We start from the raw sequence: 27,303 nt of genomic DNA, 5'->3' as shown, positions 1-27,303 counted from the left end.
GTTGCCCCTGTATACTGTATACATAATATTTTTTTCCAGCGTATTCCCACCTTGAGGTTAGGGCTATACAGCGGTTACTGTTGCGCAACCAAAGATCTCCGAGTCACCTTGCGACTTCTTCCCTCATGTAAGTGAATAATGTCCCATTGTGTCCCCCAGACTGCTGCGGCTTCATGTCGCAAAAAAAAAAAAAAATCCAGCAATGGTCCACATAAGGGAAAGAGTCCAAAGAAAACCTGGTGATCTATGGTAGCACAAAACCTCCATGTAGCCGTCACCATAACCATAACGTAAATGCATCCTTACATCAACACATTTTTTATTTTTTCCTTTTTTGTATTGTATATTTTTATTTTTGGTTAAACACCACATTTTGGGCTCCACCACATCAATTTCTTTTCTTTTAGCCGCAGGTACTTGTCAAGGACTGGCCACATTGAGGAGAAATCTCTAAATTCATCATAAGGCTCCACAGAAGGTACTGCCTCAAGCACGTAGACCCTATATTGTTGGAGATGGCGACATTCAGTCAAGTTGTACAAGTTCATATGTAAATTAGTCAACACAAATATATATACAATAAAACTCCAGTATTTTTTTTTTACTTTCAAGATTTTTTTTTTAAATTCTTTAACTTTGTGTTCATGTTTCCACTAATCCCATGGCAAAAGCTGCAAACCGGTCAACTGTGTCCATATTTCTGGTCGTGGGTCTATCTGATGCTGAAGAACCTCAAGTCCTGCTCTTCCTCATCTTCCTTGTTATTTATCTGATCACAGTTATTGGCAATATTATCATTCTGAGCGTCATCTCCTCGGACCAGAGGTTGCACACCCCCATGTACTTCCTCTTAGCCAACCTTTCCATTATTGACATCATCTTCTCCTCCATCACTGTCCCAAAGCTTCTGTTCATCCTGATCACTGCACTGAAGGCCATGTCCTTCTCAGACTGCATAGCCCAGCTATTTTTTTTCCAATTTTTCGTGGTGGTGGAGTGCTACCTTCTTTCTGTCATGGCTTATGATAGATATGTAGCCATCTGCTTTCCACTCAGCTATACCCTCATCATGAGTCGGGAGGTCAGGTTCAGGATGGTCATTGCCTGTTGGGCTTGTGGTCTCGTGAACTCAGTGATCCAAGCCATTTCTATATCAAATCTTGATTTTTGTGGTCCAAATAAAGTGGACCATTTCTTCTGTGATGTCACTCCTTTGTTCAAGTTGTCTTGCTCTGACACACGACTTGGTGAAGCCATATTTTTGCTTATGGTTGTATTTGCTGGGGTGGGGCCACTGACCTTCATCTTGGTCACCTATGGCCGGATCATTGCAGCAGTTACAAGGATTAGCACCAGTAAAGGTCGTATCAAGACCTTCTCTACTTGCGCCTCTCACTTCACAGTAGTGGCTTTATATTATGGCAGTGGGATCTTCAGCTACATCTGGCCTTCTTCTACCTATGCCATGGACAAAGACGTTAAAGTGGTGGCTGTGCTCTACACCATCATGACCCCCATGTTGAACCCCATTATTTACAGTTTGAGAAATAGGGAGGTTAAACGGGCACTGAAGAAGATATTGGGGATCAAGGTATTAGAATAAAATTTCGATATCTAAAGATGTCCATGTTTTGTTACCTATGATCACTTAATAAACAGTTGTCTGAAATGTATGTGCATATGAAAGGGGTTGTCTAGGAATTGGTAACTTATCTGATCGATGGAGGCAGTGACCTCAATGGGGCCTGAGCTGCAGTACTGATGCCTGACCACTATACAGGGCACAGAGCCAATGTTTCTAGCCCTGTGTTGTGTGTGGCATCAGACATGGCCCTGTGCAGCTGATCTGTATAGATGTAGCCTGTCATCTCTCCACTGTTCAGATATTTATGGCCTGCCCTATGGATAGGGCATAAATTACATATACCTGGACAACCCCTTTAAATACTAAAAACATCCTCAAAAATATTTGCATTAGATCATTTTGTTCTCAGATATTTTGAAAAAATTATGTAAATGGATTAAAGTGGGCTAAAGACCCGGACTGTATTGATCTTCAGGCTACACCTACATTGTCACCACTAGTGTCAGACTAACCCACCGGAGATCCAGAGAGTCCTCTGCTGGGCTCAGGCTTTAAAACGATAATGGTCCAACAAAAAACACCCAAATATAAAGGGTACTAGGGTCTATTTCCTAAGTGTTTTTGAAGGATGGGCCCCCAGAATTATTTTCTATAGCAGGCCTAAGGAAGTTCAGTTTAACACTGAACCCAACCTCCACCAGCATGACGTATGACCATTATAGGTTGTAACCACAGCGTTGTCCTAATTTTTCATGTGGTGCCACTTTAATTGCTGTCTGCTGGTCCACCACCAATCCATATCAATGTCACCAAAAATATTACAACAGAGACCACATCCTGAAGGTAGCTTCCTCTGTCACCCCCTATCAGACAGAACATTTCCTCTCCTTATCTCTAGAAGGAGACATGTGGTCAAATCCTTTGGTCAGATTTTAACTCACAGAGAAAATAAGCCATACCCCAAGCCTCATGATGGAGAACCAAGCCAAACTAAGCTGGGCCCGGTCTCCATGGACTATAGGGCCATATGTACAACTTTTCCATTTCCAAATTTTTTTATATTTTTATTTCATTTTTTAATTTGCATTGTAAGATTGGAAGGAGCAGTAAGTAATAACACAGGTAGACCTAGAACGTGTATTAGATATTTTACTATTTTTAAACTTTTTGTAGAACTTTTATAAATAAGTGCAGAAAAAGTTTTGAGACACTGGAAATAGAAAGTCCAGGCCCATCTGTGATTTTTGTACTTGTGATTTATTTTTGCTACTAAGAATTTTTTGCAATTTTTAGGTTTTTGGTTTAAAAAAAAAAAAATTCACCTGTTTTTTATTCTTTTAGCCTATCAATAAAACATATTCAATTATAATAATAAAAATATACTAATTATACAAAATTATAACAAAAATAATAAAAATATTTTTTTGTACTGTATTTTTTACAGTACCGGCATCTGCTGTAATAGCATAGCGGATCCCAGGATGGGTTCGCTGGAACAGCCTTTCCTCGCAGTCAAGGGCCTGCACATTGTCCCACTCCTGCTGCTGCAGGAAGCCAGTGGCGGCAGGAATGGGGCAATGCTGCAACCCCACTCCCGTGCCGAAACACCCTACATTTGGACTATAAGACGCAAAACCACCATTTTCCTCCAAAATTTGGGGGCAAAAAAGTGCGTTTTATAGTCTGAAAACTACAGTAAATAGTAAAAATCACCATAGAATATTTAATACTATTAACATAAACCGTTATATGGCCAACAACATGATTAGAGGTAATGTTAACTCTCAATTAAATGTCATCTGCTTAACCCAGGAAGAAGTGCAGCGCTGCCTGCAAAACACTAAAATAGAGAAATCGCCCGGTCCAGATGGAATACCCCCCCGAGTTCTGAGGGAATTAAGCATGGTCATAGATAGACCCTTGTATCTAATATTTAAGGATTCAGTAATGACTGGGTCTGTTCCACAGGATTGGCGAATAGCAAATGTGGTGCCAATTTTCAAAAAGGGGTGTAAAAGGGAACCTGGAAACTATAGGCCAGTAAGTTTAACTTCTGTGGTGGGAAAGATATTTGAGGGCTTTCTAAGAGATGCTATCCTGGAGTATCTCAATGTAAATAAGCTTATAACACCCAATCAGCATGGGTTTATGAGGAATCGGTCCTGTCAGACTAATCTGATCAGCTTCTATGAGGAGGTAAGTTCAAGACTGGACATGGGTAATGCAGTGGACGTGGTGTATCTGGACATGGGTAATGCAGTAGACGTGGTGTGTCTGGATATGGGTAATGCAGTGGACATTGTGTATTTGGACATGGGTAATACAGTGGACGTGGTGTATTTGGACACGTTTAATGCAGTGAACATGGTGTATCTGGATATGGGTAATGCAGTGGACGTGGTGTATCTGGACATGGGTAATGCAGTGGACGTAGTGTATGTGGACATGGGTTATGCAGTGGACGTGGTGTATTTGGACATGGGTAATACAGTGGACGTGGTGTATCTGGACATGGGTAATGCAGTAGATGTGGTGCATTTGGACATGTGTAATGCAGTAGACGTGGTGTACCTGGACTTTTCAAAGGCTTTTGATACTGTACCACATAAACAGTTGGTATGCAAAATGAGAATGTTGGGACTGGGGGAAAACATATGCATTTGGGTTAGCAACTGGCTCACTGATAGGAAACAGAGGGTACTTGTTAATGGTAAATATTCAGACTGGGCCACAGTCACCAGTGGGGTGCCACAGGGGTCAGTATTAGGTCCTCTCTTGTTTAATATCTTTATTAATGACCTGGTAGAGGCTTTACAAAGCAGGGTGTCTATATTTGCAGATGATACTAAACTTTGTAAGGTAATCAATAATGAGGAGGATAGTAGAATATTACAAGGGGATCTAAGGAAACTGGAAGCATGGGCGGAGACTTGGCAAATGAAGTTTAATGTTGACAAATGTAAAGTAATGCACTTTGGGCGACGTAATAAAATGTATGACTATGTACTAAATAGTAAATTACTGGGTAAGACTGTCAATGAAAAAGACTTAGGGATTTTGGTGGACAGCAAGCTTACCTTTAGTGTCCAGTGTCAGGCAGCTGCTGCCAAGGCAAATAAAATTATGGGATGCATCAAAAGAGGTCTAGATTCTCATGACAAGGACATAGTTATGCCTCTATACAAATCACTGGTATGGCCACACTTAGAATATTGTGCACAATTTTGGGCCCCGATATACAAGAAAGACATAAGTGAACTTGAAAAAGTGCAAAGACGGGCAACCAAAATGATTAGAGGAATGGGTGGACTGGAGTACAACAATAGATTAACAAATTTGGGGTTATTCAGTTTAGAGAAAAAACGTCTACGGGGAGATCTAATAACAACATACAAATACATGAAGGGACAATACAAAGAACTTTCTAAGGATCTTTTTACACCTAGGCCTCTTCTTCTTGAAGAGAAAAATATAACAGGTTATGGACTCTAGATTATAAGGACACGTTGATCCAGGGTTTTATACTGACTGCCAGATTTGGAGTCGGGAAGGAATTTTTTCCCCTGAAATAGGGCAATTGGCACAAGCCTCATGGGGTTTTTTGCCTTCCCCTGGATCAACACTGTAGGGGATTGTAGGGTTATAGGTTGGACTTGATGGACTCATGTCTTTATCCAACCTCATCTACTATGTTATGTAGACTCCATAGTTTTCTCTACCGTTGTCCACCTCCAACCTCTGCATCAGGGTTAGAACATTGGATATATTTGGCAGGGAGTCGGGAGATTTTTATTATTACTGTTTATTAACCTTTTCTCATTTTATGATATGTCCTCTGAAACAATTATTTTATTTTATATTTTTACACCAGCTAATATAGGCCCCATTCACTTGACCGTAATTATACTATTCATCATTACAGACCTGTAATAACTAGAGAGGAGTGAACAGTGAAATATTCAAGATTTGATATTCGTTTCGAGTAGAGCCTCAGTATTCGACTACTCGATCGAATATCGAATCCCATTATAGTGTATGGGAAAAAATGCTCGTTTCAGGGGAAACCACTATTCGACTAAAGGAGAGTCACCAAGTCTACGAGCAGCAGGAGGAGAGTGTTTAGGAGGAGCCTGCGGCAAATTAACGCTGGTTCTGTAGCAGGCTCATCCTTGCTAGTCGGGAGAGCTGGCAGCTTGCTGTTACGAGGGAGCTGACTTTTTTGTCATAGGAATGCATTGACCAGCGTTGATTGGCCAGTGTACAACATTCGGCCAGTCAACGCTGGTTCTGCCGGAGGCTCGTCTGTGAGGAGGCGGAGTCTAAGATCGGACCACAATGGAGACTGCTGTGGTCCGATCTTAGACTCCGCCTCCTCACAGACGAGCCTCCGGCAGAACCAGTGTTGATTTACTGAATCAACACAGGTTCTGAATCGAATATTTACTACGAATAGCTAGTAGTATTCGATCGAGTACGATTATTTTGAATACCGTAGTATAAATGTTTCCTATCTGTTTTAAAGGAACAGTATGAAGTGGGGGGAGGGAATAAATTTGAGAATAGAATGTAAGCACTACAGTGAAGACTGACACACTGGACTAAGTGTAGTAGAGATAAATATATATATAATATATTATATACCGTATATTCTATACATGCTACATTTTCTTTCTTTTTTTTCTTTTTTTTTTTTTTTTTACCTCAATTTTCTTCCAGGTTGTGTTTTCTTAGTTATTGGCAGCAGGTGCTAAGCAGTCACTTGGGATCTTCTCTAAAGGGGTTTTCCGAACGTTCATATGAGGGCAGAAGACAGAACATGTGCCGCAGGCCTGAGGACAGACTGTGAGTATGATGCCAGGAACATCACCTCCATGCAGCAGCTGAGAGCACACTTCTGCCACATCTCCGTGTCACCTACCGCTTACAAGCCATCATGTACAATTTATTTAGGCTGCAGATATATAATAAAGGTGGGATTTTTAGATGTTCTTTGTGACTCTCATTTTCAGATTTGTAAATTTTTATACATAGAATTTTTTACAGCATCTTCCCACCTTGGGGTTAGCGATTCCTGTTGCGTGACCAAAGATCTCCGGGTCACCTTGCAACTCTTTCCCTCATGTTAGTGAATGGTGTCACATTGTGACCTCCAGACTGCTGCGACTTCATGTCGCAAAAAATCTAGCAACGGTCGACATGAAGACAAGGCTACAATGTGACTCCATTCACTAACATGAGGGAAAGAGTCGCAAGGCAGGCTGGTGATCTATGGCAGCAAAAAACCTCCATGTAGCCCTCGCCTTAACCATAACGTCAATACATAAATACATCCTCATATCTGCACATTTTTTCTGTATTTTTGTTGTATTTTTTTTATTTATTTTTTGGACTTCACACTAATTTCCATGTCTTTCTATATAGAGCAAACATTTTTTTGTGGGCTTTTTTGGTTGGGGGTTTTGTTGGTTTTCTGTACTCACCTGACAGTCCACAAGGGTTCATAATCCGCCATCTTTCTTAGATCCTTCCCATATACTTCTCATGATGATTTTGTGAGATCCTTTAAGCCAGGCCTATAAGGCCATTTTGGCCACTAGCTTGGGGTCATGGACAGGACTGTGATTTGGACCACTGCTGTGTTAGTTCGCACAGAACGCCCCAGACCATTGTCTTCAACCAGTGGCTCCCCAGTTGTGAAATTAAAGCCCCCAAACATGCTGGCAATTGTAGTTGTAAGACAGGTGGAGGGGCACAGGTTGGAGACAACTATCACATTGTAACGCACTGCAGCTGTTTGACCTTGTCAGGATGGTTTTGCAGCAAACAAGGATGGATTAATTCACTGTATTCACTGAGAGCCAGCAGAGATAGCGGGAAGAAGGTAAACTGAACAAACCCTTTAAGATTAAGACAAAGGCAGCAGACCCTGAGCCTCCAGCTAAAAGATAGGCATCACCATTCACCTCAATGTCATCGCCCCGTCAAAAAAAATAATGTCTTGCAGCAGGGATTCAGTAGTGGGTTGTCCCGTATTTTTCATTTTTTTAAGAATAATATTTCTTACTAGGGGAATGGGTCACTTTTCTCGCTTCTCAGGAACCTGCACCCTCGCTGTAGCTGTTCAGAAAGCTCCTCAGCCACTGCAATATCCATCTAGTATGAAACTGTAAATTGAAGACAAAGAGGAGGAAAAGGAAGGGGAGAAAGGAAATGCAGGTGCAGGTTCTTACAAAAGCTGGTCATACACGGTAAGGCTACATATTAGATTGTCGTCGGCCAAATTGAGAAATTTGGCAATTTCGGCCATCGAACTGCCGGCTAGTTGAACTGTAGGTGCTGTGAATCCCTGCTCATGGCTGGACAGCCATAATGTTTGGTCTGGCAAAAATAGATTGTCCATGTAGGAAATTTTCAGTTGGCTTTCGGCTGTAAATACCAGTGCTTGGCACGATCACACAATTTTAGCCAATCATTGGCCAACTTGCACAGACACACACTTCTGATCGGGCAGTTTAGTTGTTAATGTTGATGGTTGGGTCACTCAGTCAGTCCTATCCTCAATCAAACGACCACATGACATCCCTCCAAAATCTAAAGTGTACGGCTGTCTAAGGTTAAGGCTCCACGTTGCGGAAATGCAGATTTTTTTGTTGCAGATTTTGTTTCGTTTTTTTTGAGCCAAAGCCAAGAATGTCTACAAGAGGAATGGGATATATATATATATATATATATATATATATATATATATATATATATATATATATATAGTACTTATTCTTCTCCCTCCTGCTCAATCCACTCTTGACTTTGGCTCAAAAAAACCGCAACAAAAAAAGCTGCGTTTCCGCAATGCGGAGCCTTTGCCTTAGACGGCAGGAGGAGGAGCACCATAAGAAAACACCTTATTGGCTGTTACCACACCAAGAACAGTTCACCATCTGCAGGGGATATGGTTAGACACCATATTTTGGGCTCCATTACATTAATTTTTTGTCTTTTAGCTGCAGGTACTTGTTAAGGACTGGGTACAATCTCTAAATTCATCATAAGGCTCCACCGAAGGTACTGCCTCAAGGACGTAGGCCTTGTATTGTCAGAGATGATGAGATTCAGTCAGGTTGTACAAGTTCGTATGTAACATAGTAAACACAAATATATATACATTAAAACTCCAGTAATTGGTTTTTTACTTTTAAGATTTTTTTTTAAATATTTGAACTTTGTGTTCACGTCTCCAATAATCCCATGGCAAAAGCTGCAAACCGGTCAACCGTGTCCATATTTCTGGTCGTGGGTCTATCTGATGCTGAAGAACCTCAAGTCCTGCTCTTCCTCGTTTTCCTTGTTATTTACCTCATCACAGTTATTGGCAATATTATCATTCTGAGCGTCATCTCCTCGGACCAGAGGTTGCACACCCCCATGTACTTCTTCTTAGCCAACCTTTCCATTATTGACATCATCTTCTCCTCCATCACTGTCCCAAAGCTTCTGTTCATCCTGATCACTGCACTGAAGGCCATCTCCTTCTCAGACTGCATTACCCAACTGTCTTTTTTCCAATTTTTTGTGGTGGCGGAGTGCTACCTTCTCGCTGTCATGGCATATGATAGATATGTAGCCATCTGCTTTCCACTTAACTATACCCTCATCATGAGTCGGGAGGTCAGGTTCAGGATGGTCATTGCCTGTTGGGCTTGTGGTCTCGTGAACTCAGTGGTCCAAGCCATTTCAATATCCTATCTTGATTTTTGTGGTCCAAATAAAGTGGACCATTTCTTCTGTGATGTCACTCCTCTGTTCAAGTTGTCTTGCTCTGACACACGACTTGGTGAAGCCATATTTTTGCTCGTGGTTGTGTTTGCTGGGATGGGGCCACTGACCTTCATCTTGGTCACCTATGGCCGGATCATTGCTGCAGTTACGAGGATTAGCACCAGTAAAGGTCGTATCAAGACCTTCTCTACTTGTGCCTCTCACTTCACAGTGGTGGCTTTATATTATGGCAGTGGGATCTTCAGCTACATCTGGCCCTCTTCTACCTATGCCATGGACAAAGACGTTAAAGTGGTGGCTGTGCTCTACACCATCATGACCCCCATGTTGAACCCCATTATTTACAGTTTGAGAAATAGGGAGGTTAAACGGGCACTGAAGAAGATATTGGGGAGCAAGGTATTAAAATAAAATTCCAATATCTAAAGATGTCCATGTTTTGTTACCTATGATCACTTAATAAAATGTTGTCTGAAACGTATGTGCATATGAAAGGGGTTGTCCAGGAAATTGTAATTAATCTGATTGATGGGGGGGCTACAGGTGGTGACCTCAATGAGACAAGAGTTGCGATACCGGTGCCTTGGTCTTTCTACAGTCACGGACCTAACTGCTTCTGTTGTGTATGGAATCAGAAGTGATCCTGTGCAGCTGATCCATGTGGCCTCCGACTGATCACATGTTTATGGCCTATCCTAAGGACAACGCCTTAAAATACTAAAAACATCCTTAAAAATTTGCAGATTTCCATTAGATCATTTTGTTCTCAGAGATGTATGATTATGTAAATGGCTTAAACTGGACTGTATTGATCTTCAGGCTAGACTTACATTGTCACCACTAGTGTCAGACTAGCCCACCGGAGAACCAGAGAGTCCTCTGCTGGGCTTACCCTGTAGCACTATTTTTTTGTTTTCTTTTTATGATGGTAGGTAACAGTGAGTAACATCACAGGTAGACTCAGAATATTAGTTAGATATTTTACAATGTCAAAACTTTTTTTTACAACTTTTATAAATAAGTGAAGAAAAAGTTTCGAGACACTTAAACTTTTACAAAGTATTCTCAGTTCCAAGGTGATGCAAGTCACAAGGGAATCTTACTGAAGGGTTTAATATGAGAGCAGAGAAGACAGAAGATGTAGTGGATGCCGGAGGAAAGACTGTGAGTATGATGCCATCTACTTGTCATTGCCAGGGATGCACTTACTTTCTCCTCATTCATATTCCTGTATCTAGGGCACGTGCTTCTTCTTCCTTTGCACTTCTCTTACATTATTCTGTACAGAACAGATTATTCTGATATAGAAAGTCTAGGCCCATCTGTGATTTTTGTACTTTTAATAAATTTTTTGTAGTTTTTAGCTTTCTCACTTTTTTTTACACCTATTTCTTATTTTTTTAGCCTTTATTTTAGCAATAAAATGTATTCAAATGCAATAATAAAAATAGACATTATATAAAATGATAACAAAAATCATAATGCCAACAATAATAATTGGATGGACATTTTTAATAATTTTTTTAACTAATTTGTTAATTTCTTTGTACTTTTTTCCTCTATAATTTTTTTCACAGTTTTTACTTGTTTCTTATTTTTTTGGATTCCAATAAAATCTATGTAATTATAATAATGAAAATATACAAATTATACAATAATTATAATTAATAATACCAACCACAATAAGGTTTCTTGTATAATTTCTTATTAATCCACAGAATTATTTAAGAATTGATTTCTTTTTCTTGAGGATCTTGTAGACAAAATTATTTTGACACCTCTGAAGGGAATTAGAGACTTCTCAATGAAATCCTTATTTCTATTTTAAATATTATAACTAGGAGCCCCCAGACCCTAAGGACTTGTGCGGATCATATTTTTAAGGCACAGAATGACATTGTGTGAATGATGAATTATTTTAGAATTATAACAATTGTACAATACTCGGGAATATTAACCATTTAATGCCTCTGCTATCTTGGGCCATAAAGAGGACCGAACACCGGGACAAATCTCTTATTTTTATTTGATAGTGTCTGACCCAAATTTTTTTTTTTTTGCAAATACAACTAATTAAAAAAATCTAAAATAATAAAGTAAAATGTATTTTAAAAAATTACAAAAAAAATAAACATTCACCTCGGCATACACACTTTGGCATGCCATTCCTTATGCTTGGTTCACGTCTGTGTTTGGTAATCTGTTCGGGGAGTCCGAATGGGACCCCCCCCCCGCATGGACTACTGAACGCATTTGCAAGCAGTGTGCAGTGAAAGCACATGGACCCCATAGACTATAATGGGGCCCATGTGCTTGCCGCGCATTGCCCGCACGAATCATGTGGACAGGAAAGTAGATTGTGAACTACTTTTCTGTCCGCATATTCCCCGCTGAGATCTGGTGACAAGCACATGGACCCCGTTATAGACTATAGGGATCCGTGTGCTTTCACTGCACACCGCTTGCAAATGCGTTCGATAGTCCATTCGGGGGGGAAGACCCCATGTAGACTCCCCGGAAAGGAATACCACCGCAGATGTAAACGAGGCCTGAGCATAACAATAACAATATAGTAAGTCTTTTATTCACAGCCCTGATATCTCGCAAAATCCTGTATGTTCAGTCTATGCTGCAGGAGGGATGTAAAAATACAATTCTGTAGATGAAAGGAGGAAATTTGTACAATCACCACATAAAATTTAGGGTTTGGGGTTTTTTTTTTTTGTATTTTTTGTCCTTTTTTTACTAGTTATAATTACAAAATTACTTTTTTTGTGGGGTTTAGCATATTATCAAATAAAAACAGGGTTTATCCTGGTGAGAGGTCCCCTTTAGGCTCAGGCCCCACATTGCAAAAAAGCAGCATTATTTGTTACAGATTTTGCTACAGTTCTTTGCTACAAAATCGAGTGGATTTAACAGAATGGAATTATTTAATAGCTTCCTTTATATTTCCCATTTCTTTTTTGAAGCCACTCCAGACTTTAACCAAAAAAAAAAAAAAAAATGCAGCAAAATCTGCAACAAAGAAAAGCTGCGTTTCCCCAACGTGGGGATCAAACTTTAGCGTTACGCTCTACTTAGGGCTAAGGCCATACAGCAACTTTTTGCAAAACTACTGATTGATTTTAACTATTGAGCTGCAGAAAATAAGTTGTGCATAGGGTTGTATGCAATGTGGCGGAATCCAGCTAACAGAAGATAGTTAAAATCAATCAGAAACGCTACAAAAAGTTACAGCGTAGCAACGTTTTTACAATCACCATAGAATTTTTAATACTAGATTTTTCTCTACCTTTGTCCACCATCGGTCTCTGCTTCAGGGTTAGGTCATCATTAGATATATTTTCCAGGGAGTCAGGAGATTTTTATTATGAAATTATTATTATTTATTCATATATATAATATATATATATATATATATATATATATATATATATATATATATATATATATATATATACAGTCCTATGAAAAAGTTTGGGCACCCCTATTAATCTTAATCATTTTTAGTTCTAAATATTTTGGTGTTTGCAGCAGCCATTTCAGTTTGATATATCTAATAACTGATGGACACAGTAATATTTCAGGATTGAAATGAGGTTTATTGTACTAACAGAAAATGTGCAATATGCATTAAACCAAAATTTGACCGGTGCAAAAGTATGGGCACCTCAACAGAAAAGTGACATTAATATTTAGTAGATCCTCCTTTTGCAAAGATAACAGCCTCTAGTCGCTTCCTGTAGCTTTTAATCAGTTCCTGGATCCTGGATTAAGGGATTTTGGACCATTCCTCTTTACAAAACAATTCAAGTTCAGTTAAGTTTGATGGTCGCTGAGCATGGACAGCCCGCTTCAAATCATCCCACAGATGTTCAATGATATTCAGGTCTGGGGACTGGGATGGCCATTCCAGAACATTGTAATTGTTCCTCTGCATGAATGCCTGAGTCGATTTGGAGCAGTGTTTTGGATCATTGTCTTGCTGAAATATCCATCCCCGGCGTAACTTCAACTTTGTCACTGATTCTTGAACATTATTCTCAAGAATCTGCTGATACTGAGTGGAATCCATGCGACCCTCAACTTTAACAAGATTCCCGGTGCCGGCATTGGCCACACAGCCCCAAAGCATGATGGAACCTCCACCAAATTTTACAGTGGGTAGCAAGTGTTTTTCTTGGAATGCTGTTTTTTTTGGACGCCATGCATAACACCTTTTTGTATGACCAAACAACTCAATCTTTCTTTCATCAGTCCACAGGACCTTCTTCCAAAAGGAAGCTGGCTTGTCCAAATGTGCTTCTGCATACCTCAGGCGACTCTGTTTGTGGCGTGCTTGCAGAAACGGCTTCTTTCTCATCACTCTCCCATACAGCTTCTCCTTGTGCAAAGTGTGCTGTATTGTTGACCGATGCACAGTGACACCATCTGCAGCAAGATGATGCTGCAGCTCTTTGGAGGTGGTCTGTGGATTGTCCTCGACTCTTCTCACCATTCTTCTTCTCTGCCTTTCTGATATTTTTCTTGGCCTTCCACTTCTGGGCTTAACAAGAACTGTCCCTGTGGTCTTCCATTTCCTTATTATGTTCCTCACAGTGGAAACTGACAGGTTAAATCTCTGAGACAACTTTTTGTATCCTTCCCCTGAACAACTATGTTGAACAATCTTTGTTTTCAGATCATTTGAGAGCGGGCTGTCCATTCTCGGCGACCATCAAACTTAACTGAACTTGAATTGTTTTGTAAAGAGGAAAGGTCCAAAATACCTTCATCCAGGATCCAGGAACTGATGAAAAGCTACAGGAAGCGACTAGAGGCTGTTATCTTTGCAAAAGGAGGATCTGCTAAATATTAATGTCACTTTTCTGTTGAGGTGCCCATACTTTTGCACCGGTCAAATTTTGGTTTAATGCATATTGCACATTTTCTGTTAGTACAATAAACCTCATTTCAATCCTGAAATATTACTGTGTCCATCAGTTATTAGATATATCAAACTGAAATGGCTGTTACAAACACCAAAATATTTAGAACTAAAAATGATTAAGATTAATAGGGGTGCCCAAACTTTTTCATAGGACTGTATATATACATATATTGAGTTCTCCCTGTATGGTCATAATAGACCTTGGGGGCATTTTAACTTTTTTTTTTTTTACTGATTTTTCTTGTCATCTTTAGACAACTGAGGGATAGGGGATGAGAGGTGAAGACCATCATAACACTGAATGGCAAATTGGTGCTACCTAATACTCATCTGTTACCCTTTTAGACCAACCAACCATCTATCCAATGGAATACTCCAGTTGGAGAAACCAATCCTCGGTCTCTTTCTTCCTGATAGTCGGTCTTTCGGAAACTGCAGATCCTCAAATCGTCCTCTTTCTTGTCTTCTTAGCCATATACCTCATCACAGTGATAGGAAACATAATAATACTATGTGTGATTTCCTCTGACCAAAGACTACACACACCAATGTACTTCTTCTTAGCCAACCTTGCAGCAGTTGATATCTTTTTGTCTTCTGTCACTGTCCCCAAGCTCTTACTTATTTTGGCCACTGCTCAGAAGTCTATTTCTTATGCAGGATGCATCACCCAACTCTACTTTTTCCAGCTTTTCATGGTGGTGGAGTGTTATATCCTGACAGTGATGGCCTATGACAGGTACGTGGCCATCTGTTTCCCACTGAACTATTGCCTGATTATGAGTAGAGAAGTAAGAATCAGGATCGTCCTCGCCTGCTGGGCCAGTGGTCTCCTGAACTCGGTTGTCCAAGCCGTTTCAATATCTCATCTTGACTTTTGTAGTCCAAATAAGGTTGACCATTTCTTTTGTGATGTTACACCACTTTTCAAGTTGTCTTGCTCTGACACAAAAGTTGGGGAGGGATTGTTTATGATAGTGGTTGTCATTGCTGGGATGGGACCTCTCATCTTTATATTGGTGACTTATGGCCGGATAATTGTTGCGGTTACAAAAATTAGCACCAGCAAAGGTCGTCGAAAAACCTTCTCTACTTGTGCCTCTCACTTCATGGTGGTGGCTCTGTATTATGGCAGTGGGATCTTCAGCTACATCTGGCCTTCTTCTACCTACGCCATGAACAAAGATGTCAAAGTGGTGGCTGTGCTCTACACCATCATGACCCCCATGTTGAACCCCATTATTTACAGCCTGAGAAACAGGGAGGTAAAACAAGCCATGATGAAAGCAATGGGAATCAGTTCTAAACGCCAAGGTAGTTGGTCACATTAAGACTTCTGGATTTTATCTAATAATCCAATTAAATTGTATTTTAATGAGAAAATTTTTAACATTTTTGAAGGTCTATGTTCGCCTATACATAGTCATCTATGGGATGATGGTAGTGCACAAACATAAAATGAAGATTCTGATGGAGAACTATTATAATCTTTTCAATAATACACTCCATTAGCCAATTTTATATTATTTTCACATTTTTGCCACCTGCACCTATTTTTCCCCTAAAAAAGGGAACCATAGTATATATGGAGCCAAAGCTACCATGGCAACTAAATATTGGAGGATACAGTGAAAGAGACCACAGAGTATCGTATATACTCAAGTATAAGCCGACCCGAATATAAGCCGAGGCCCGTAATTTTGCCACAAAAAACTGGGAAAACTTATTGACTCGAGTATAAGCCTAGGGGGGAAATGCAGCAGCTACTGGAAAATTTCAAAAATTAAAATGGTCTGTGTTTTTGGGTGCAGTAGTTGTGTGGGTACTGGGAAAGGAGAGGGGGTGTTTTGGTTGTCTGTCTGCCCCTTCCCTGAGCTTGAGGACTGTTTTCTTCCCCCACTTGGAATTCAGTCTGGCTGAGTATAGGGTATCTGCAGTGCTCCTATTAACCCCTTCCCGACGGAACAGGAGCAATGCAGATACCCTATATTCAGTAGTCCGGGCACTTTCAGACACAGGGATACCTAATGTCCTAATGTGTATGTGTTTCACAGTAATTTTCTACTTTTGTAAGTATTCTAGGGAGAGGAGTGATTTTGAACTTTTTTTTTTTGCACTATTTTATGGGAGATGCTATACATTAATATTGTGGCTGGTCATAGACCCCCCCCCCCCCCCTCCTTAAAGAAAAAAAAAAAAATTGCTGAAAAAAAGTATAAGCTGAGGGGGGCTTTTTCAGCCCAAAAACTGGGCTGCAAATTTCGGCTTATACTCGAGTATTAACAGTATATGTTAATGTTTGTAATAAGAGAATAAGAACTGTTCCAAAAAATGTAGTCCCAGTCCAATCGAGAACTTGCTCTAGAATGATTCTACAAACCATGCTATAGCTAATATAGATGAAAACCATATATTCAGTTGCTGTAAACAAATATCCCCATGAAATTTACAATTTCAGCACCTAAATTAGACCCAAGGGACGATATATCTGTATATAGTGTAGCACAGATCTCATATCTCCGAAGAGGCAGCATGCTCCATGGTGTCGTCTTGAATACATATGTAGGATGAAGAAGGTAAAGATTTGTTTGACCTTATTTTTGGTTGTTACCATCAGTCTGTCATAGGTAAGTAGCTGGATACTATGAGTGAGTGATAATCTCTGGAATAGAAATTCTGCTCAGTTTTCTGACTATTATGGGGGGGGGGGGGTGTCATCTGGTGTACTAAACAGTATATTGGTGGAAACAAAGTTTTCCTATAAAAACTGTTCAAGTTCTTACAGAATCATACATATGTATAAAGAGCCAGACTATAACAAAAGTCAAGACACTGTGTCAGGTCTATTGTCCAAAGGGTACCCTAAGAACAAAGGGATTGGGCCTCTGCAATAATCCCACCGACAAACAACTGGTCCTATATGGATGATACTCAGGTTGTGTGTGTGTAAGCCCAGCCATACAAACTGTTGCAATAAAAAGTAAGTGAACCCTTTGGAACTATATGGAATTCAAACACAATGTAGCTAAAGTATTAACACAAAAGTTGTACCACTGATGTCCAACATTGAAAAAAACTGAGTAAGTATCCTCAGTTCAAGGCAGGAGGAGTAGGTGAACCCTTAAAATTAACAACACCAAATGTTTCTGGTAGCTACAGATACAATTGGTGTCGTGTTGAGGAGGCCTTGTGTACAGCGCCTTCTTTTGGTTAGGTCACAGCAGCTCAATAGGGTTGAGGCCAGGACTCTGAAGCATTCTAACATGCAAATATTCTTTATCAACCAATCTTCAGTTTGTATATAGGACATGTGTTCCTTAGGTCAATGTCTTGTTGTATTACACAATGTTTCTTTAGCTTCAGGTCATGGACAGCTACCTCAGAAAATGTGTAAGGATACACCATAGAATTCATTGTTCCCTCACAAGGTACCCAGGCCCTCAGACAGCAAAGCAATCCCAAGCCCTGATGCTCCCTCCACCAGAAGTCTAGCCAACGAAATCACCCAAACCATGATGCTCCTATCTTAGAGATCACACCACCAGAGCTTTGTACAGTCTTCTAGAGTTATTTTTCACCACTTCATTCAGCTTTCTTTGCTATGCTCTTGGAGTGATCTTAAGACAACCACTCAATAGGAGATAGACATGTACATACTAACAAACACTAGTAAGTCCTTGTACCACACCATAGTCTTAGCATTGTGGACAAACCTATCTTTGACCCAGTGAAGCTCTCAAATAGGTCAAACAATCATAACCAACTTTTTGTATATTTAGCGGGAAATACAAGTTTCTCTGTTGCTCACTCAAACTCGCTTACACTTGGCCCAATAGATCCAAACCCCATGAATACATTTGATATACCTACCAAATCCTTGTAACATCTGTGTCTGCAAATTTGTACAGTTAAGTGGACATGTAAAGGACATTTTTTTTGCGTAGACATGTAATGGATAAAGTTAACGTGTCAAGTGTCACAGAGTTTTATCTTCTGGGTCTCTCCAATGGCCAAGATCAGACCATCATCTTCTTTGCTGTATTTCTTTCTACGTATCTCCTGACTCTTCTGGGTAATTTACTAATTATAATTACCACCAATAAAGACCATCAGCTGAACTCTCCCATGTACTTCTTCCTTGCAAACCTCTCATTTGTAGACATTTGTTTCAGCTCTGTTACGGCTCCGCTCATGTTGGCCAATCTTCTCCGGGAGAGGAAGACCATCAGCTTTAAAGGATGCATGAGCCAGCTGTTCTTTTTGTTCTGTACTGCCAGTATGGAGTGCTTTGTCTTGGCTGTCATGGCTTATGACAGACTGGTTGCCATAAGTAATCCCCTCCGTTACTTATATGTCATGAACAGGAAGACATGTATGGTTCTTATTGTGTCCTGTTGGGTATTTACTTCATTGCATTCACTTCTACACATCTGTATTGTTTCTTCTATGAACTTCTGTGGGCCAGACAAGATTCATGAGCATTTCTGTGATCTACCCCCCTTGCTTGCCCTGTCCTGCTCAGATACGTCAATGTATGACCGCTTGGTGTTTACAGAAGGTTGCCTTGTCACAATGAGTCCCTTCGTATTTGTTGTTGTCTCCTACTGCAGGATCCTCAAAATTATCCTAATGATGCATTCATCCTCTGGAAGGTATCAAGCTTTCTCCACTTGTTCTTCTCACCTAACTTCTGTAGGCCTTTTTTTTGGCACAGTCTTTTTCAACTATTTCCGTCCATCCTCATCATATTCAGTAGAAGACAACCGGTCGGTAACTGTTGTGTACTATATCCTTACTCCGCTTCGCAACCCTTTTATTTACAGTCTAAGGAACAAACAAGTTAAGGAGTCTCTAAAGAAAATATTTTACAAGCGGTCTCTCCACCCATGAGACCATGAAAAGAGTAGAACAAAGTTGTCATCTTCCATCCAATGTGTGTTTGGCCCTGTCATGTGTAAGACAGGGAAATGAAATTGTGAGCCTCAACTGGGGTCAGAAACTGTTGATGGTTAAATAAATATTAGCATCAAGAAATTGCCGAAAGACCTTCTCTACGTGTCCCTCCCAGTTCATGGTAGTGCCACATTACATTAGTGGTATCAGATATACCACACGGTCAAAGATGTCAAAGTGGTGGATGTGCACAATACCCATTATTTACAGCCTGTACATGTTGAGACTGTTGCATTTATTGAATTGTTGCAAGAAATTGTCATTTTAACAAGAATATTTTTTGATGGATTATGTTGCTCTATTGTCACTTTTTGCATAGTCACAGTCAACTCTTTCTATAGACCAGGCACATGCTGCCATCTGTACCTATTCCCTCAATCCCCCAAAAAAGAGAACAGACTGTGTCAAGAAAGGTTGGAGGATACAGTAACATGAAAGAAAACCAGAGCTTTAGGCAGATGTTGTAAAAATTCTGCAACGTAAGAATGCTTCCAAAAATAGAAGCATTAAAGGGGCTGTCCAGGCAAAATTGGACAACCCCTTTAACTTTTAAATCAGCCGAGGGGAGTGAAACACATGCATAATCACCTGTCCCTGATGTTACAATGTCCTCCCGGCACGTCCCGATTCTTCGTCACATGACTGCTCAGGCCAAGCAATAGCCTCAGGGAGAGACCCGTGATGTCACTCCGGAAGAGAGCCGCTGAGCAGGAGGACCGGAGCACTGGGAACAGGGGAGTATGGATTTTCTTTCCACAGCTGATTTAAAAGTTAGCCTGGACAACCCCTTTAATAGATTTTGCTAACACAATGAAGTGAAGGAAGAGAAAGAAACGTAAATCCCATCAATATTTACATAGATATTGGGGAGAGTATAACAGTATATAACGTAGCACAGATCCCATCCATATGTCCATGCACCATGCCATGCAGTATGATCTCTTACGGTCATTATAAAGAAGCTGAAGAAGATAAAGGCTGCTGTGTTTTCCATTTGCTGGTTACCATCAGTCCCTCACAGGTAAGTGGCCGACAAAGAGATGATCACATAGAATGAGATTTACACAGACTGGTCATTGCTGGGTAACAGACAACCCTGCGGCCAAAACTGATAAAGGGCTCCCCAATGTCGCTAGGACAGTACAAAAGCTTTCTTGTCCAAAAAGTTTTATTTCGCAAAGATGAAAAGAGATAAAATACAAACATTGTTTCCTGTATAAATTGTCCAGTCCTAGCAACAATGTGTGTGTTATCAGTGAGCTTAGACTCCATTCACACTGTCCATGGCTTTCGCTTGTAATATAAGCCATCATGTTGGATCTCTGATATAGCAGATCCACGCGGAGTCATAGCAAGAGCACCATTAGGCTGCGTTCACACTGAGTTGTTTGGCTCAGGAATTTGGTCAGGAAACTGACTTAAATTCCTCTTCCAAAAAATGCCGCACCGTATGACTGTATCGTGAAGCGTTTTTAGGAGGAGGAATATGAGTCAGTTTCCTGACGAAAAAACTGTGTGTGAATGCAACCTTGCATGCTGCTGTATTTTTTGGGTTAAAAGTGAGGAAAAAAAACTGATAAAATTATTCAAAGCAAATGGCACAAATGTAACACACCATGAGCCTCGCACTATGGACAACCCTACAGTAAACCTGGTGTTCAATAGCTCACATATGTCTACCCTGTGCCCTCATACACCAAACATAAGACATTAGAAGACCACCATTTGCCTCTTTAGTGCAGGTCAGTTTTTCATGATTTAGGAAATGTTTATATATACTGCCCCCATGTGGTGAATGAATTATTTACAATCTTTAGATGCATCGATGATTCAATAATTTTTTGGATACAAATTGTATTGGCATTTATATACATTTGTATGTAATATTTTGTATCTTTCTAACTTCCATATTGTACTATCCACTCTGTGTCGACCCATTGGGAAAATTTTCCTATATTTATGTGTCTATGTCCCCTTTTTAAAGGTTTTTCAATAAAAAATTGTTTTATATTTGGTATACTATGTTGAGTTTACCTCATTTTTGTTATTTCTGTCACTGTCTATGATCAGAAGCTGAACTCTCCCATGTACTTCTTGCTGGGGATTCTCTCCTTTGGCGACATTAGTTTCCGCTCTGTTACGGCTCCGCTCATGTTGGCCAATCTTTTCCGGGAGAAAACGACCATTAGTTTTAAAGGATGCATGAGCCAGCTGTTCTTTCTCTTCTGTACTGCCAGTATGGAGAGCTTTGTCTTGGCTGCCATGGCTTCCGACAGACTGATTGCCATCAGTAAACCTATGTGTTACTTATATGCCACTAGCTTTTACCCGCGACTTCGTCTGCGGTGATTTGAGAATTGGGCGGACACAGACGTGTGAAACTGTAAAAGTGCTTTAAAAAGTGTGGTGGGCTAGAAAATGTGATGTGATGTGTTATATTGTGTATGTAGTGATACAGACAATGTGATGTGTTGTGTATGTCGTGATACAGACGATGTGATGTATTGTGTATGTCGTGATACAGACAATGTGATGTGTTGTATTGTGTATGTAGTGATACAGACAATGTGATGTGATGTATTGTGTATGTAGTGATACAATGTGATGTGTTGTATTGTGTATGTAGTGATACAGACAATGTGATGTGTTGTATTGTGTATGTAGTGATACAGACAATGTGATGTGTTGTATTGTGTATGTAGTGATACAGACAATGTGATGTGTTGTATTATGTATGTCGTGATACAGACAATGTGATGTGTTGTATTGTGTATGTAGCGATACCGACAATGTGATGTGTTGTGTATGTAGTGATACAGACAATGTGATGTGTTGTATTGTGTATGTAGTGATACACAATATAACACATCACATCACATTTGCTAGCCCACCACACTTTTTAAAGCACTTTTACAGTTTCACACGTCTGTGTCCGCCCAATTCTCAAATCACCGCAGACGAAGTCGCGGGTAAAAGCTAGTGTGTTATATAGTGGAAAGCTATATGTAAATGTGAGTGAGTAGAGTGAGGGCTACTCCTGAGGTGACAGTAAGGAGTGTGCAGGCAGGTTGAGGCAGGAAATGCCAGGCAGTGTGTGTGAGTCTATAGCTGGGGCTAGGAGTCCTGCTTTTGTGAGTCTCCTTCTAGGAAGCCATGTTGTTTAGTGGCACCAAAAGTAGCCTGTGACTCAATCCTAAGGGAAAACTATGTTTGTGGAAAATTGCACGCAAATCCGTCCAGGCGTTTTAGCGTGATTGAGGAACAAACATCCAAACTCACAAACATCCAAACACACAAACTTTCACACTTATAATATTAGTAGGATGAACAGGAAGTTATGTATGGTTCATATTGTGTTCTGTTACGTATGTACCATATTTTCCATAGACTTCTGTGGTCCAAACCAGATTCATGAGCACTTCTGTGAGGTGCTCCCCTTGTCCGGCTCCGATACCTCATAGTTTGACTTTATGTTATATACAGAAGGTTCTGTACTCACTACGAGTACACTCATATTTATAGTCGACTCCTACAGCAAGATCCTCAAAATCATCTTAATGAGGCGTTCATCGTCTGGAGGACAACAAGCATTCTCCACTTGTTCTTCTCACCTAACTTCTGTAGGCCTTTTCTATGGCTCAGCTTTTTTCACATATTTCCATCCATCCTCTTCAATGTCAGTAGAAGACAACCGGCCGGTGACTATGGTGCACTCCATCCTTACTCCTCTTCTCAATTCTTTCATTTACAGTCTAAGGAACGAGCAAATTAAGGAGTCTACGATTTTACCAAAGAGGTCAATCCACCCGTGAAGCCACATATCGCACTCAATGTACATACGCGTCAGACACAAAAAGATTGGAAACAAACTCATTGTAAACAAAATAAAATTTATTGAAGAAATAAGAATCTCCTCGAAAGGAGAAACTCAGTTTACAGTTACTTACGGCAAATGAAAAATAAAACTTGAAGCCTTAGAGTGGATCTCTCACCTACACACAGCGGAGGAACTAATTCTGTTTTACGGTAAAATGAAAGAATATACACGACAACCTTCCTATGACATAAGACCAGTCCACAGTCACCAGGAAATGTCCCAGTGATGGCAACTATTTAGAAAGACACAATTCCTACCAGCTGAGCCAGTACGGTGGTGGCCTCCACTGCAGGTACATGACAGATCCACATTAATAACGGTTGCCCAAGACTGTACCTGGGTTTGGCAGTGCAAACTTCTGTTTCTGAGAAGATGGCATAATACATCTTGAAAACAAGTAGGACATTTACTCCACTACGGACATGCTCCAGTGTTTTATACTAGGACACCCATACATTACTGTAGTCCCTCACAGCTGTGGGTGCACGGAATGGTGCGAAATACATAGGTAAACTAAGTAGTAGCCAAATTAAAGGGCAACTCCATCTGACTACGCATAATATTGAGTAATAATAGAATGGTTCACTGCCTACATTCTTTGGAATAGTCTGAGACTTCAAGCTGCTAAGTGGCATTAAAAGGCATGGGTCACTACGACAGACCTCTTTAAAGAGTACGTCCAGCGCGGACACACATTTTACTGTTCTATATAAAACACTAGTCAAAAAGTTAAGTTTTAAGTAGACTGCATTACTTATCTTATACTTATCCTCCAATACAGACAGCATTATCCTGCAGAGCAGCATTCACTATTCTGCTGGTGCAGTCACTGTGTACATACATTACATTACTTATCCTGTACTGATCCTGAGTTACATCCTGTATTATACTCCAGAGCTGCATTCACTATTCTGCTGGTACAGTCACTGTGTACATACATTATTTATCCTGTACTGATCCTGAGTTACATCCTGTATTATACTGTATTGTATCTGCATTAACAATAAAGTAACTTTAGAGCTGAAATGTTAAATTTAGTTTTTTCACCAGGCACTATACATTCATTTTAAAAGACTCTTCTACCATATTTTAGGAAGGGAAGTATGTAAGCTTATAGGAGGGTGTTGGACAAGAAGCTTGAGTGCAGCTCTGGAGTATAATACAGGATGTAACTCAGGATCAGTACAGGATAAGTAATGTAATGTATGTACACAGTGACTGCACCAGCAGAATAATGAGTGCAGCTCTGGAGTATAATACAGGATGTAACTCAGGATCAGTACAGGATAAGTAATGTAATGTATGAACACAGTGACTGCACCAGCAGAATAGTGAGCGCAGCTCTGAAGTATAATACAACATTTAGCAATTCAGCAACTAGTACAAGATAAGAGGAAACATTTACAACTCAACTTTTGAATAGTATTCAGATGAAGCATTTTCAAGACATTCTAATAGAGGTGAGCTATTGGGGTCATCATCCCCCCCCCCCCATTAAACAGTCCCTAACATACAGGGTGCACATTCAAGTCTGACCTCCTCCAACTTTTCAGAAGCTCCTAGAGCATAAAGAATCCCACTAGCTTACCTCTAGAAGAGGGTCTTATTTAAAGGGGTCTATTATAGTGGCAGATGGCTATTAGGCAATACAAAACATTGCTTTCTAACATAGAAGATAACCATATCCATGAAGATACCGGCCCAGGTTCACAGCTATATACAACTCTGATAGGTCAACGTGACGTACAAACCAGACCGTTCTGTATAGAATAACAAATATAAAGATATTTATCCTTTATTTAAAAAGCAGCAACTTTTTTGTATGTATTTTATCATGACGAGAGCAACGGTAAGGAGAGAAGCATAGTCTGTCCCTGGACAGGGCAGAGGCTAAAAAGGAAGACTAGTGAGACGGGTCTTGGTTAACAGATTATAACTTGTTACTACAGACATAGTATTAAAATAAAACCAACTCTGCAAAAAATAACCTGAACATAATTCAAGAAGAACTTCAACTACTTTACAATATCTGCGGCCCAGCCTCAGTTATGTCCAGTGTAGAAAAAGGAAAAACTATCTGTGTCCATAAAGCTGCTCCCCTAAATAGTGATCGCCTAGACCCAACGTATCGGAGAACAGCTCACATCACAATACAATGCACAAAAAATAGAAAACACTTTAGGCGCAGCTTATACTAGATTTGTTTTTTAAGACCCTCCAGATTCTTGCATTCACTTCAGGGGCATACATATTCATGATCTACAAATTAGGATAGGTCATCAATATATGGTCAAAGCAGGATCAGATACCTGGACCCCCGCAGATCAGCTGGTTCAGGTGAATGCTGCAGCCAGTTCATTGAATACAAAGCCCAATACTATACATATCCTAGGAGCTGTGCTTGGTACTGCAGCACAGCCCCATTCACAATATAACCGATGAACATGATGAGTGCTGCAACCTTATCAAACAGCTGGTCAATGGAGGTCCCAGGTGTCAGACCCCTACTGATGAGCTATCCTAGGGACAAGTCATTAGCATGTAAGTTTACAAAAGCCCCTTTAAAAATGGCTGACACAAGGCGCGATGACATATGACACCATGTCATCGACTCACATCACATGCAGCTCACGTGAGTGAACGCCTGTTCATGTGATGTCTGGATGCACCGGATCCAATGACACAAGAGTGCACTCAGGCCTCGTGCACAATGGAGAATATGGATCAGAAATCTCAATTTCCCACCTGAACTGACTTTGGATTCTAGTAGTCATCGGCCAGTAAGGAGACCCAGACTCCAAACAACATAATTATACATGATGCTGGGGTCACGGGGAGGCATCACAGATTATTATGTTGCATGGAGTCTGGGGCTCTTGAATGGCTAATGTCCAGCTTGGATTTTTGTCCAATATTACCCCATGTGCAGGTGGCATTACAACTAACCCCCACTCCCCCACCCATGGTTTCCCACTATGACATCTTAATCAGACAACCCCTTTACTTTGCCTATTCAGTTAATTGTAATGGGGGACTCCTCCTTCCCCTTTAAAAGGGATTTCCCACAAACAGCTTGTATCCTGTGATAGTAAATAAAAGTGCCTGATCGCTGGGAATCTGACCCCCATGAGAACAGGGTCCTTAGTCTGTATGGAGATGTACCACACATGGACTCTAGGACCTCTGCTCTTGTGATCACAGGATCAGTGTGGCCTGTGGGAAAACCCTTTAAGTTACCTCTGCGGCCTACATACATTAATATACCACTAATCATAATACATGGCTTTTATTTGGTCCTTATTACTGAAACTGGGATGGAAGCTTTAGGCGGATGTATGGTTAGATACATCTACGGACAGCTAAAATAAGGATACGGTTACCTGAAGAGCTAATAGGAAGCCCACACTAAGAACCAGAGAAAGTGGCGCTCTCCGGTCAGCTTCTTTGGAGATCTATGTATAAGGAGAAGAATTGTACATCGAGGTGCTAAACGTTAACGGTTAGGAGGATGTTTAACCACCCCCCATGCTGAACCACTGCTACCAGATACAAAGGTTTGTCCATACAGGAAAGTTTTTTTCTTCTGAATGTACATTCCAGTCCTTCCACTGCTAAAGTCTCTCAAGCAGTTCCTTGTCCCTGAGCGTCGGCCCACCCTTTGTCCTTGACTTCAGTGATAAATGCCTGATGGCCAGGGCATTGTGCAACATTCAGGGCAGCGTTCCTCATACACCAAGACAGAACAGTTTGGAGAACGTGGCCCACTTTTTGGAAGACCTGCACAAGGACGATAGGCTTCCAGGTCGCAGATGAGCTCTACTACTTCGTCCACTGTAGTGAGCCGACTTGGATGCTTACTGAACAGTTCGTGGGAAGAAGGGACAGTATAATTCCTCACCGCAATATTAAAGTGAAGTCCCGGGAGTATATGGATGATTGTCTCTGACATGGTGGACATCCTGGACCTCTGAACTAGGTGCAGGTTGGGGCCGTTGGGAGGCAGTAATTCCCAATGAGCCGGCAAAGGAATCTCATTCAACTCCTCCATAAACTCCTGCAGGACGCGATCTAGGGTAGTACTGGCATGGTAGGAGCCCAGACTGAAAATCTCCATGATCTGTAGAGAAAAAGTAAAGAGCAAAGGTTAAATCACCAGCTTAGGGTAGTACAGGACTTAGG

General features: G+C 40.5%; 5 protein-coding genes across 6 annotated transcripts in view; 4 read left to right on the top strand and 1 right to left on the bottom strand.

Moving 5' to 3' along the window:
• Positions 1–661: 661 nt before the first annotated feature.
• Positions 662–1,603, top strand: LOC142184703 (olfactory receptor 5A2-like). The gene has a single exon (XM_075259754.1). The coding sequence runs from the start codon at positions 662–664 to the stop codon at positions 1,601–1,603; it is 942 nt and encodes a 313-aa protein (XP_075115855.1).
• Positions 1,604–8,830: 7,227 nt separating this feature from the next.
• LOC142184702 (olfactory receptor 5V1-like) lies at positions 8,831–9,772 on the top strand. The gene has a single exon (XM_075259753.1). It carries the CDS (start codon positions 8,831–8,833, stop codon positions 9,770–9,772), a length of 942 nt encoding a protein of 313 aa, XP_075115854.1.
• A 4,887-nt stretch (positions 9,773–14,659) lies between these two features.
• Positions 14,660–15,625, top strand: LOC142184701 (olfactory receptor 5F1-like). Its single transcript, XM_075259752.1, has one exon. It carries the CDS (start codon positions 14,660–14,662, stop codon positions 15,623–15,625), a length of 966 nt encoding a protein of 321 aa, XP_075115853.1.
• A 2,620-nt stretch (positions 15,626–18,245) lies between these two features.
• On the top strand, positions 18,246–19,184 carry LOC142184700 (olfactory receptor 1f45-like). Its single transcript, XM_075259751.1, has one exon. It carries the CDS (start codon positions 18,246–18,248, stop codon positions 19,182–19,184), a length of 939 nt encoding a protein of 312 aa, XP_075115852.1.
• A 5,767-nt stretch (positions 19,185–24,951) lies between these two features.
• LOC142184600 (uncharacterized) overlaps positions 24,952–27,303 on the bottom strand; it is a 36,018-nt gene continuing 33,666 nt past the window's right edge. For both annotated transcript variants that reach the window (XM_075259579.1, XM_075259580.1), the window contains exon 21: positions 24,952–27,241. In XM_075259579.1, the coding sequence (XP_075115680.1) occupies positions 26,795–27,241 (447 nt within the window). In that variant the 3' untranslated portion in view covers positions 24,952–26,794. The remainder of the gene's footprint in view (positions 27,242–27,303) is intronic.

The sequence above is a fragment of the Leptodactylus fuscus genome, chromosome 11 (assembly GCF_031893055.1).
Source record: "Leptodactylus fuscus isolate aLepFus1 chromosome 11, aLepFus1.hap2, whole genome shotgun sequence".
NCBI lineage: Eukaryota > Metazoa > Chordata > Amphibia > Anura > Leptodactylidae > Leptodactylus > Leptodactylus fuscus.
The sequence above is the reverse complement of the archived record's forward strand: the minus strand, read 5'-3'. Positions and strand labels throughout refer to the sequence as shown.

Excerpts from the sequence above, each read along its gene's own strand:
- LOC142184703 (XM_075259754.1), top strand. The coding sequence starts at position 662 with ATGGCAAAAGCTGCAAACCGGTCAACTGTGTCCATATTTCTGGTCGTG.
- LOC142184702 (XM_075259753.1), top strand. The coding sequence starts at position 8,831 with ATGGCAAAAGCTGCAAACCGGTCAACCGTGTCCATATTTCTGGTCGTG.
- LOC142184701 (XM_075259752.1), top strand. The coding sequence starts at position 14,660 with ATGGAATACTCCAGTTGGAGAAACCAATCCTCGGTCTCTTTCTTCCTG.
- LOC142184700 (XM_075259751.1), top strand. The coding sequence starts at position 18,246 with ATGGATAAAGTTAACGTGTCAAGTGTCACAGAGTTTTATCTTCTGGGT.